The sequence below is a fragment of the Ictidomys tridecemlineatus genome, chromosome 13 (genome assembly GCF_052094955.1).
Source record: "Ictidomys tridecemlineatus isolate mIctTri1 chromosome 13, mIctTri1.hap1, whole genome shotgun sequence".
Lineage (NCBI taxonomy): Eukaryota > Metazoa > Chordata > Mammalia > Rodentia > Sciuridae > Ictidomys > Ictidomys tridecemlineatus.
This window is the reverse complement of record NC_135489.1, coordinates 7336263-7350089: the sequence shown is the minus strand read 5'-3', so window position 1 is coordinate 7350089 and position 13827 is coordinate 7336263. Positions and strand designations below refer to the sequence as shown.

Sequence of the window (13827 nt, the reverse complement as noted above, 5' to 3'; positions counted from 1 at the left end):
AAAGAGTAGGAAGATATAGATAAACTTAGTTAAAAAAAAAAAAAAAAATCCAGGTCTGGAATTCCACTTGCTGTGGATCAGTTTATTCACCTTTTAAAATATAACTGTATACTGCCTCCTCGAGAGTTTTTCCTAAAGTCCTAATACAGATATTGATTTCAATCTCTGGCTGTCAGTGAAGGTTAGAAGGCAAAATTAAGCTGACAGATTTGACCAATAAGAAAACAATGATCCATTTTAAGATTCAATTTATTACATAAACAGTTTGCAAGTACAGCCAAAGGTGCCACTCCCAGTGTCCCTTGTGTAAGGTGAACACTGGCACAAAGAGGCCAGACAATTGTACTGCAAGTGGCAGAGTGCTCTGTTGCTAAAAAGCCCAAGCCATGCTCTATACCCCACAGCTGTAACCCTGGGGAAGTGCGACAGAAAGCCCAGACTTCCTCGGGCCTAGGAATAAGAAACAGGTCAGGACAGACTTCTAACACATGATGATGGGAATGACACTCAAGCTCCTGGAAGTTCCTCACAATCCCCTATGTTCTCATGTTCCAGAGATCAAAGGAAATTCTACCAGATCAGCTGGGGAGAGAGGTCTTGACTATGTGGCCCAAGTGCCAAAATCCAAGATTGCCAGAGCACAGTGGCAATGCTGTCCTTCTACAGGGGGTGCACAACCACATCATTGTTGTGCTTATTACATCATATTGAAGATATTTTGAACCAAAAGATGATGAAATCAGAATCCCTACAATATAATTAAGGACATGCTTAGAAGGTAATTAAAGCTGAAAATATTAGAAAACGAAAAGCTAAATACACTTCTACAATGTTGTACATATAATATCATATAAAATAATATTAAACTCCACCTATAGGCAATAAAATTAATAAATCTTATAAGCATAATGTTGAAAGAAACCACTGACACAATTTTTGTTTAAATCAAAGATTATTTTATACATAGACACACACTTAAATGGTAAAACTACCAAGAAATGCCAAGAAGTGGAGTATCCAAAAAAAAATCAAAATACATTCTACAAAAGGAACAAATAGAATTCAACTGAGGAATGATAAATACTTCAGGGATGCCAGCTAAGCTGTACTTTTGGACTTGGGGGTAATCATGAGGTGTTCACTATGTGATAATTCAATGAGCTATGTATTTTCTGCATGTATTGTATTTTACAATTAAAATGGTTAAACAAAGTAAATGAATAAATAAATTACCCTAATGAAAAGATTTAAAGTAAGCCTCAATTTTTCTTGAAAATGAGAGTATTCCTCAGGGTGATCTTCTGTACATATTTTTTATAAAATTAATTAAAATATTTAACCATTATGATGAGTTAAATAAAAATATAATGCATTTGTGCCTGGCACCTAATAAAAGCAATCAGTAAATAGTAAATAGCTGTCATTTGGGGTGTTATTTTTACTTACCTCCAGAAGACCTGACAAGTACTTCATGCAAATGTCAAGTGGCCTTGTGAGAGGAGAATGTGAGCTCCATCCCTGAAATGCGGTGAGGTGAGCCATCCCTCGTAATGTCCGCTCAAGGGAAGGCAGGCCATAGAAATGAGGAGCATCTGTGACTCGCAGGCACTGGAGCAGTTTCAGAGCCAGCTGTGTTTGGAAAACGTAAAGAAGTTCCAAGCATTTCCTATGCATTTAAAGGGGGGGTGGAAATCAACCACAGAGAAAGTTATAGACTTAATGGGCTGTCCTATTGGCTGCAGGGGGTTTCCCACATATTAGTAAGGTATGAACTAGACAAAATGGCAAAAAAAATTTCCTCTCAAAACAAGGCTTTGCAAGAGAAGTTTAGAGAAACTATCAACTAGAGTATGTATGCAAAATATAAGCAGCAATCACATTTAAAATACATAAATGGGTATTGGTTGTGTTATCCAAGAGTGACATAAAAAATTGAAAAAAATAATTTCACACTATAAATGAGTTTAATTTGAATATATTAAAACTGTATTAAATCCTTCAGTGTCATGAAAAACTGGTTATTTTTAATTGACTAAAACTTTTTTGTAGAAAAATAAAAGGAAATGAAAGCTTTTAATGACTTTAACCTAATTAAGCAAGACTGTCAGAAACAGATCAATCAATAGAATATATTCTATCAAAAAACAAAATTCTTAAAATTAAGTAGTCAAGAATGAATTCAAATATAAATTGGTGATTATTAACTATACTATTACCTATTCCATTAGGCATATGATCTTAAGATCATAATTTTTATATATCTACTATCCAATTGCTTTTAAAGTATTTTAGAAATACAAAGAACCTATACTAAAGCCTACAAGTTCAATTCCTCACAGATCAACAACAAAGTAACCAAATTGACACTATTATAAATGTTCTTACTGTTTTTTAAAATGTAACATACATCAACATGCAAATAAGCAGACTAATTTTAACTATCAGTACCAAAGTATTTATATCTCCTAATTTTGAAGAAGAAGTAAATCTCTGAAAATCAGAGGAAAAATAGATTTTGAATAATTGTACCCAAACTTTCAACAATACAAATGATACCTGTCAGTAACTGCCATGAAACTGAGAAGCAAGGTATTGAAAAGTGCAATCAGTTCTTTCTGAAGTTGCTGCCTGATAGCAGTCCGGATGTCATCTATTTCTTCTCTTGCCTGAGTCTCTGTCAGAACCAGCAGGTCTAAGAGTGGATTTGGGCTCTAAAAAATGAAATTTGTTAAAAATATATTTACTCTCTAAGCTATATGTTTTTCCTATAAAGGTTTTTTTTTACTACCTATGTTCTAGATGAACTAAAAAGTTTTACTAACTAATTAATAGGTAGTTATACTATCTAATTAGTAGGTCTGGGCCTTCACTGCATCAATAAAGATGTTCTAAATTCAACAGGTGTTTAATATGTCATCTGAACAAAAAGAAAGCATATGTTATGGAAAACTGAGAACAGAAAAAAACACAATGAGAGAAAATCACACATAATCATACTTCATTGGTACATACTCTCATCTGTTTCTGTAAGTAGAAATGTAAACAACTTTAATTATATATTTCAAGCAAACATGATACTAAGAGAAAAACACTATTAAAATAATCTTTTCTACTTAATGATATGATCCACATTTCTTCAAAAACTTTATTTTAATATCTGATTCCCTTTTACCTATAAAGATTTACAACCCTAATTACTAGATAATAATTTTCTACTTTTCTAACACAAAAATCCATAACTAATATTTGTAATAGACTAAATGTTTATTTTGTGCCTGGCACCTAATAAAAGCAATCAATAAATAGTGAATAGCTTCCTAACCTACTGAGGGAGTAGAAAATGGTGCGTTAACCAGAAGCATTAAGAGATACACAGAATATGTACTAATCACCTTAAAGTCACTGGTACTAGGCTAAGAAAACAAGATTTCAATTAACTTTCTGATTAAACTTCAAGATTTGCACCTTCATTTCTTTCTTAAGAAAAAGCCAAAAGACAGAAGGAAAGCCATACTGAGAGCAGAGGAAGCTCATCCTCCAAAGGCAGTCAGCATTCCATCCTGAGCATCAGGTGGTATCTCCAGTGACTATGACAGCACACAATAACAGAGAAAATACAAATGCAATCACTGCTGTTATGAAATCTGACTTCATATAAAAGAACTTAATGTAAAAAAAAACTGCATTTCCTTCAGGGAGAAGAAACTTAAAACCAAAAATTGTTTATATTATATATATGTTCAATAAAGCATAACAACTATATTTAATATAATTGAGAGGTTTTGCAAAGTATGGGGAAGGATATTTGCTTTTAACTTGTTTTACTGTTTTTACATATAAGCAGTATTTTTTTGTTCAGGGCCACAGGCGAGTTGTGATGACACATGGCATTTTTGCCAGAAGTAGTAGTTGAGAGGTGACTACAGCAAGCCATTGAGATGATAATGGTTATGTTAAGCTGTGTATTCAATTGTAATATTATACACCTGCTGTCCACCTCGGCCTGCTACTTTGGAGTTCTCTCGGGGATTCCCGGAGAGTTCCCAATGGTTGGGGAAGTGCCAGAGGAGGGATTTCCGGTTGGTGGTTCCTGGAGGAGCCGTGTGGTGTTCGGGAGAGTTCCCAGGAGCGTGTGTGGAGTGTGCTGGTGGAGTTCAGAAATAAAGTTTGTTCCTGCTTCAGTGGCTCCTGATTTGTGCCCAGCCAGACTGCGGCATTTTTTCCCAACTTTTATCTTAAGAAATGCCTTTGAAAAATTACATAAAACATAACCACAAAACCTGTTTGACATGAAAAAGAGAATCAAAATACACATTTAGTCTATCACAAATATTAATGTATTTTCTATGGTTATCTTATTCCAAAAACCAAAGACTGACTCACAATCACTCACAATTAATCCTTGGACTCCTATAAGTAATGACAAAATAAACAAATTATTTGAACTAAGATTCAAATCTCATCTTGGGAAGATTATTAATTCTATATACTGATAAAAATTAAGTAGAAGCTACTGATTAATATACTTACACAGTAGGCAAATAGCTAAGATTAACAACTTTCTGCTGAGTTCTATAATCTGCTGAGTTCTCCCCTTTTTTCATCTTCAATTTCCATGTTATTAAGATTCAGTGAACCTTAGCAACATCATTCTAAAATTGGGATTAGTTACCATTCCTCAAGTACAAGGAGCAGAACAGACGTCTCTACTGCTGCCTACTGATCTCAAGTGTTTAATCATACCAGGTGTTTTTGTCTTTAGACACTAGTATTCAATCCTGATTTTAAATCAACCACTTAAGCCATCATTTTGTCACTGCTGACCTCCAAAAGGAAATAATTTCTGTAATGACAGCTCATTTCTTTATTCACACTCTGCTACTGCTCATCATATCCAAGTTTACATCCATCAGCAACCTATGCCAAAAGGATCTGCAATTCCCTCAAGGAACTCTGCACACGAGTTTGTCACATGAGAGTCAGCCAAGAAAGATGTATATTACATATTTCTGAACAGCCTCAACAAAAAAAGAAAAATAATATACCACTTTTATGAATTTCCATCAAAAAATTCATTCAGGTAGGAATGATATTCAATTCACCACTTCTAGTTTGTTTTTTTTTTATGTTAACAAAATACCATTAAGTTAAGATATAGAATAGTGGAGCAATAACTTCCTAAGGTGTCCAAGAATTACAGCATGATTTTAATAAATAAATATTGTGATAAAACACATAAATAAAATTTTCACAAGAGTTCCTAAATCTTCCCTCAGGAAGGTAGTTGATTTTTCTTTTTGCTTTCTATTAACATTTTTTTTGAAAGATAGGGCATTCATATCTGCGTACTTTTGTTAGTTTTTGCAATCATAGCTTTTTACATATCATTTCACATATCTGTACATTCAAAACAATTTCTTTGAATATTCTATTTTATTGACTTTCTTACATAATATTTTCCTTATTTATTGTATCGATTTCACACAAAAAAACTTTAAAAGGAACTTAATTTTTTATTTTCAAGTTTTCTTTATCCTAACCCATCTGCAATCACACAACACTTTCTAATTTAATCTTGGTCAAGTTATTTAGAAAGTAAACCCTCCTGTTTGTAGATGGTTACTTAAGTCTATGTGGCTCACCCTTAAAAATATTATTATTATTTATACCATTACTAATAATAAATGACAAGAAAAAATAGAAATTTTCTAAAGAAAGGCTAGACACCATATAAAGCCCTGCAAACAAATTTAACTGTACCAAAATTTCTCTTTTAAAATCAACTGGTATCTTGCAAGAATTTCATTTTACTTTAATAACTACAAAAAAAATTCATACCATAAAATTCAAATCATTTAAATGTTTGGTTTTAAAAGTATTAGCAAATTTAACAAGACTGAAACCATAGCAAATATCTTTTCCATCACAACGGCATAAAACTATAAGTCAATACAAAGAGGAACTTAGGGAAATTCTCAAATTACATGGAAATTAAGCAACGTGCTCTAAACAACCAGTGTGTCAAAAAAAAAAAAAGAAAGAAAGAAAGAATAATTTAAAATATCAAGAGACAAGAAAAATGGATCCGAAATAACCCAAAACTTATGGGATATACAAAAGCAAATCTAAGAGGCAAGTTTACATCAATAAACACCTTTACATGAAAAAGAACATCTCAAATAAACATCCTTATGTTATACCTAAAAAAACAACAAAAAAAAATAAGAATAAAGCTCCCAATTTTAAAAAGGTAGACCTGCTGCTCTGAAAAGCCACGTTTGCATGGTTCCTGCAGCTCCTGGGTTCAGCTCCTGCTAGGAACACCTTCCCAGCTCTGGCAGCTCTATGGTCTCAGACCCCATACTCTTCAAGCCACCATGTCGCATCATGCGTGGGACCAAGAAAGAGGCCGCGTGGACACCACCTCCCAGACCACCACCAAGCACTTAGCAGAGGAGGAGGAAGTTGTGGAGGAGGCAGAGAATGGAAGAGCCACCTGCTAGTGGTAATGCTAATGAGGAAAATGGGGAGCAGGAGGCTGTGGATGAGCTGGAGGGAGAGGAGAGGATGGTGATGGCTAGGAGGCTGAGGCAGCTACAGCAAATGGGTAGCTGCAGATGACAGGGATGGTGATGTTGACACAAAGAACCGGAAGATGGATAGGATGACTAGATGGCAAAAAAGGAAAAGTTAAACTACAAATAAGAGGCTGATGTGACCTATTACTCTCCACTTCCCATCTGTGAATCTAAATGTGGTCACCTCTGCAGAGAGGACACAGCCAGTGCCATCCTAGGATGACATATAGTCTCCACCAGACCAAAATCAATGTGAATTTGCAACAGGAAAGGAAAGAAAGAACCAAAACTTCCAAGGCCTAGCTTTTTTTTTTTTTTTTTTTAAATTAAAAGTACTTTTAAGAGGGTGTTGTTGGTACTTTTTATTTACATTTTTAAATTTTTGTACATATCATCAGGGGTCAGCCATTTTTAATGATCTCGGGTAACCAACCAGCCTTTGGAGTATCCTCTGTCCTACTTTGACTTTACCTGTGATGTGGCCATGTTCATTATAATCTCAAAGAAGGGAAATAACTAAAAAAAAGGAAAAGCAACAATAACAAAATAACCTTATTCTGAGCATTCCAGTAACTTTTTTGGCATTAAATACTTTAGCTGTATTATAAGTAGTTGTTTTGTATAAGACAGTTAAAAAGGCCAAAGATAAAAAGGTTTCTTTTTTCTTCCTTTCTTTCCATCTATGAAGTTGCTGTTTATGAAGTTGCTGTTTATTTTTTTGGCCTGCTTGATGTATGTGTGAAACAATGTTATCTAACTATAAACTGGAATTTTATTTTACTAAGATGTTCTAACAAAAAAAAAATAACAATAACTTTAAAAAATAAAATAAATAAAAACCAAAAAGGTAGAAAATAATAAATGACAGTAAAAGAAAAAAATGAAATAGACTAGAAAAACAATAGAAAAGATGAACAGAACTAAGTTTCTTGAAAAGATAACCTAGATGAAGACAGAACATTCAAATAAAATGAGAAATGAAAGAGCAGACACTACAACTGACAAAATAGAAATAGAAATGTATAACCAAAAAACTAGATGACCTAAAAGAAATGGATAGACACAATCTACCAAGACTGAATCATGAATAAATAGAAAAATCTAAAAATAGACTCAAACTACATAGGGCATGAAATCTGTAATAAAAATAAGTAGTGTCTCTATGTGGTAATAAACAAAGAAATCAAGATAAAAATCCCATTTATACAAAAACTACAAAAATTAATAAAATGCTTGGGAATTAATATTGTTAAAATATCTATACTATCCAAATTAGTCTACAGATTCAATACAACTCTATCAAAATAGAAAAAAAATGATCCTAAAATTCACAAAATCCACAAAAGATGCTCAAAGGGGCAATCTACAACATCACATGATCTAAATTCAAAATACACTACAAAGCTACAGTAATCAAAATAGCATGGTACTAGTACAAAATCAGATATACTAACCAATGAAAAAGAATAAACACCCTTAAATAAAACTATATATTTGCATTTAATTGATTTTTGACAAAGGTGTCATCAACACACAATGGAGAAAGGACAGTCACTTTAATAAGTGAATATCCATGTACAGAAGAATAAAATTGCACCTTTATTTTACATGGTACACATGAATTAACTCAAATGGATTAAAATCTTAAACATAACACCTGAAAACTATAAAACTACTAAAAAAAACTTCAATTGATTTTAATCAGGCAATAGCTTTTTAGACTATAACCTCAAAAGTACAAGCAACAAAAACAAACATGGAAAAAAGGGATTACATCAAACTTAAAAGCTCTGGTGCAACAAAAGACATAACAAACACAGTGAAATGTCAATCTATGGAATGGAATAAAGAATCTGCAAACCTCATAACTGACGAGGAGTTAATATCCAAAATGTATAAGGAATTCAAACAATTCATCAGCAGGAAAATAAGCAACCTGATTAAAAAATGGAAAAAGAGCCCTGGCTTTTTTTCAAAAGAACAGACATAGGTGGGAGTGACAGGTACAATAAAGAAAAATACAGCAAAGTCAGGGAGACCGGCACGGAAGGTGCTACATTAGATGCCATCATCAGAGAAGACTTCTCTGATCAACATGTGAGTAGAACACTGAATTAAGTTTGGATGCTAACCATACAGACATCAAAAGAGAAAAGAAAATCCAAGAGTGCTCAGGCAGTGTGAGTGCCTGAAAAAATGGTGCCTGGAACAGAATGTGTGAGGTGAGGTGGCAGAAGAGGTCAGAAAGATGCTCAGAATCAAGCCCAAACCTTGGGCCATAGTTAGTATTTCAGAGCTTTATCTGAATGAGAGAGGAAGCATAGAGAATTTGAATAGAGGAGTGACATGATGTGACTCGCCATCTTGGAAAGCATAGGTAGAACGCGTGGAAGCCTGAAGGCCCAATTTACCCAGGGGTGGGTGGCAGGTCAGAGCCTGGCAGGGTCAGCAATGAGAAGTGTTCAGATCTGATACACACACCCGTAGGACTATGACAGAATGTGAAATTAAGGTCATGGAATATAATGTAACTATTATATCAACACAATGAAACAAGGATATGAAAGCAGTAGATGCAATGGAAGCAAGATAATGAAGTCCAAAGACCAAAAGCATGGTCAGAAGATAAGTGACAAGCAAGGAAAAAAGCTCCTGGAATTCACTTATTAAAGCATTAATCTCCTTAATTTATGATAAGAGGAGAAAGAAACAATCCAATTATAGGGCAGAACCCTCAAGGACATAACAAAAGACATTTCACAGAAAAGGAAACACACAAGTCCCAGATATGAAAAAAATTTTCATCTTACTCTAAACAATTTATCTCTTTACCAAACTACAGAAACCAAATCACACACACACACATCTCCAATGACACAGAATTATAATTTCAGTTTCGTCTATATTTGATGTGTAAACTTGAACATATTCAATAATATCCATTTTATTATATTTGAACAAGTTATAAAATTAAGGTTATATGTTTCCTGCATATCTTCCTTAATGTCCTATGTTTATTACTAAGGTAACAGATGTTTACTGGGAGTCTACTATGTGTAAGGCACTATGGCAGATGCTGGTATGCAATATGAACAAAACAGCCCCCAGTTCCACCAGTCTACAATAAGGGAAATGATAATAAACATCTAATAAGCTGTATACACACACAATCATTAAGGGTTAGCATTTCTGACTTTCAATATGTAATACTTAATACTTTTACAGAGAATCATCTTTTTAAGCAAAGCAAAGATATTAACATATAATGGAGCCTATTTGTCTTATAAGATCTGTAACTTTCTAAATCAGTTTAGGCCTTATTTTCTAATTCTTTGTATTTTTTTCTTGATTATTTTTGCAAAGGGTTATTTCTGGTAAGTTAATTAGATAGATAAGGTATTTTCAAATAGATGCATAGATGGACAGACAGGGACCGACAACAGACAGTGAGCGAGCTAAATGGGTTCTGACTAAGTCTCTTGTAACAGAGCAAAACCCTGAGAGAAATGGGGGCTGGCAGAGCAGATACTTCAGTGACATTAGATTAAAGCCTGAGCAGTTTCTTCATTCTTTCCAGCTTCACAATCACTGTATCCCTCCTGCTTTCCTTCTGGCTTTGCTATTTACCTCTCCACATACCTATTTAAATCCCACCCCGACCCTGCAATCCCACTTAAAAATACAGTTTCAGTAGAAAGCTCACATATAGAACAAATTTCATTAAAACACGAAGACTGAAGGTCCCAGATGCTCTACAGAATTAAATCTAGTAAACCCGGTCATATCAGGAAGGCCATGTTGCTACACATCATTTGTTCCAAGATGAGAACTACTTTACTAAGCAAAGGCCACGTAAAGATTATCCTTTTCTATAAAAGCATCACTTCTGAAACCCAATATCCAAATTCTTTCACAATACTTACATGTCTAAGAAGTAATTCTAGAATCCAGTTTAGAAATTCTACAGATGGATTTTTTCTTTGTTCCTTCACTAACTTATTTAAAAAATGTATGATATCTATTAGCAGTTTCTCATCTTCAGTACAAGCAGGAAGCACTTGTAGAAACCTATAATAACAAACACAGTAATAATAGTTTTAGCTCTTTAAGATACGCATGCTGCCACTGTTCATCAGACACGTACGCACCCAACACACTTCACACGAGCAGGCTACCTTATGAGACACTAACCTAGATCATGAAAATGCAGAAGGAAGGACTCAGGGCAACTGCCTTCAATAACGCAGCTGGTAGTAGAGAAACATGTGCCCAAGAAACGGAAAAAACTGGAAGAAAGAATTAGCTCAAAAGAAAATACTCAATTAGAAAAGGAACCAAAGGAATGCCACAGAGGAAAACACTTCCTCTAGCTGTGCTACGAATGCTGCTTTTTCATTCTGGAAGTGTCATGTTTCACAGATGAGTAGTGCTTCAGACTTAATTTTCAATAATTAGGAAGAACAGGGTAGTAAAGTGAGGAGCTAAAAGTCTTGTAAAGATGTCATTAAGGATACATACCAACTTCCTGAGATTCTTAAAAAAAAAAAAATCTGCTACAAGAGAGTCAACAAAAAAATTGGATTTGTTTTAAAGATAATTGAGAATAATAAGATTCAATTTTATCTGTAATGTTTTACTTTTAAAAAAATCTAATGTAACTACATCAAAACATTGATAAAAGTAATGATAATATTAATTATAACATCCAGCACTTACTGCACACTGCCTTTGCGCCAGACTCTAAGAACTTCACAGTAATCTATCAATCTTCATTAAATTCACAGCTCCATTTTAAAAATGAGAAAACTCAGGCAAAGATATGGTTATGTAGTGTTTCCATGGTCATAGAACAACCAAGTATTAGAACATAAATGCTAATATAAACACTCCAACACTCACATTAGGCTATATTTGTTAGTAATAGGGTGTTTGTCATATTTTTTAAATATTTATATTTTAGTTGTAGGTGGACACAATATTTTTATTACTTTTTTCTTTCTTTTTTGTTCTTTTTTTTTTCTTTTTTTTAATGTGGTGCTAAGGATCAAACCCAGTGCCTCACATGTGCTAGGCCAGTGCTCTACTACTGAGCCACAAACCCCACCCCAGGTGTTTGTCATATTATCCTTTCATTTTTTTATTTAAAATCTCACCTCCCCAAAATGACATTCAGCTCAAAAGATGTGTCAGATTATAAAAACTGAGATGAAATATTTCAAAAAGATAGAGCAAAACTAAGGATCTAACAAGATAAAATGTAATAATCATAAAAATTTTAAAAAAGGTCTTCTGTGACATCCATAGTAATCTTACACTATCACCTCTGCAGCCTCATTTTATGCCAGCTCCCACATGTCTCGACCTCTTGTCTACCTGCCTTCGGTTCCTGGCTTGAGGCCTTATGACCTTGTCTGGCACCTCTGCTGCTTCCATCCCACTTATCTGTTGAGGCCTAGCTTACACCCTGGCCCCTAAACTGCTCCACCCTTAGAAGCAAGGTCGTGTTTAGCTGCCTTCACTGCAAGTTCCAGAACAGCAGGGACTATACCAACTTCTTAACCAACTTCCCTCACTGCTCAATTTCCTACAAAGGTCTGGCAACTGATGGGTCATCAATAAAGACTTCTGAAAGATGGAAATAACTAAGAAAAAGAAGCAATAGCCCCTTCTTCCCCTCCATTCTATCCCACACCACAAACTTCCAAAAGACATCATGTCTGGATACAGAGAGATTTCTAAAACAGTATGAACAAGCAAAAAGTCTGCAAGTACTGAAAGAATTTAGAATCTGTGAGGAGGAAAAACAAAGAAGAAATTGTAGTTATAAGTAGGAATAATTGGAGTTATCACATGTGAATATAGATAGCATTTATTTCATGTGAGTATAATGAACAAATTAATGGGTAGAAATTACTAGGTAGCAGTTCAAAAGTAGGAAGAACATGGTAATAATTATAGTTCAAAAAAAATGACCATCCTTCAAAGGAGGTATTCACGCCAAGGGTGCATAGCCACTTGACAGGAACATACGGAAGGGAATTCTTCAAGTACATGGCTAGACTACAGGAGCTCTGAGAGCTCTCAGACTCATCTAACCTACATTTTTAGGAGCCAACTGTATACTATGCCTTGAGCCATATGTGAGGATAGAGGAACGTAAAAATACCAGGTACCACCTAAGCAGAAAAGACAAATACTCAAACAACTTTAACAACTATAGAAGAAATGCAGGCCAGCCACAAGATAATTACTATGGTAATTACAATTCCATGACAATTGCACATTGCAAAGGAAAAGAATCTTGACTTGAAGCTCAAAGATGAGTAGATATTCATGAGACAGCCATGGAGTTAACTGCACAAAGGCAAGAAGTCATAAAACAGTAGCATATGCCCTAGAACTTCACATGCTTTCATAAAACTTGGATATATGTAGTTCATAAAATAATATCAGAGTTGGGAAATGCAGCTGAAAAGGTAGGCAAGTGCCAGATGAAAAAAGACCTTCTAAGTCATGCTAGTGGGTTTGAACTCCATATAGCATGCCATGGAGTAGAGGCCAGACATGACCTGTATTCTAGAAGGATCATTCGGAAAACAACACAATGAGTGAAATAGGGATAAGACTCCCTGTTTCACAGAAATTGGTAAAAGCTTCAGCAAAAACAGTAGCAAAAGAAATTTTAATAGGAAAGAGGTAGAGACATTAAACATGCAAAATTAACAGAAACTGGCTGAACGAGGATAAATTTCTAACTGTAAATTCTAGTAAGCTGAGTCTATCTTCTATTTCTTAATTTTGACTTCAAAATATAAGACTTCTTTACATCTGTTGCTTAAATGACCTTAGAGGACAATTTCAAAAATATCTGGGCAAAGTCAGAATTTTTCTAATATGTATTCACTCCTGTAAGGACTCCTTTTGGGGTATATTCATTTGGATATATACGTTTTTGGATATACACGTTTTTAAAATTAACTTCAAAGTATATTTACTGAGCCAGGTGTGGTGGGCAAACACCACCCAGCAACTTGGGAGACTGAGGAAGGAGGATCACAAGTTCAAAGCCAGCCTCAGCAATTTAATGGGGCCCTAAGCAATTTAGTAAGACCCTGTCTCAAAATAAAATAAAAAGCGCAAGGGATGAGGCTCAGTGGTTGAGCATGCCTTGGTTCAATCCCTGGTACCAAAATAAATAAATAAATACAGACACACACACACACACACACACACACACACACACACACAC

The 13827-nt window shown here is 34.5% G+C and overlaps 1 protein-coding gene across 7 annotated transcripts in view; it reads right to left on the bottom strand.

Moving 5' to 3' along the window:
* Nucleotides 1-13827, bottom strand: part of Rttn (rotatin) — a 152692-nt gene that overhangs the window by 72346 nt on the left and 66519 nt on the right. For all 7 annotated transcript variants that reach the window (XR_013429485.1, XM_078029895.1, XM_078029897.1 and 4 more), the window contains 3 exons: nt 10502-10646; nt 2557-2711; nt 1447-1666 (listed from right to left, as the gene is read on the bottom strand). Coding sequence is in view for 6 of the 7 variants with exons in the window: in XM_078029895.1 (XP_077886021.1) it covers nt 1447-1666; nt 2557-2711; nt 10502-10646 (520 nt within the window). In the remaining variant the exon portion in view is untranslated. The remainder of the gene's footprint in view (nt 1-1446; nt 1667-2556; nt 2712-10501; nt 10647-13827) is intronic.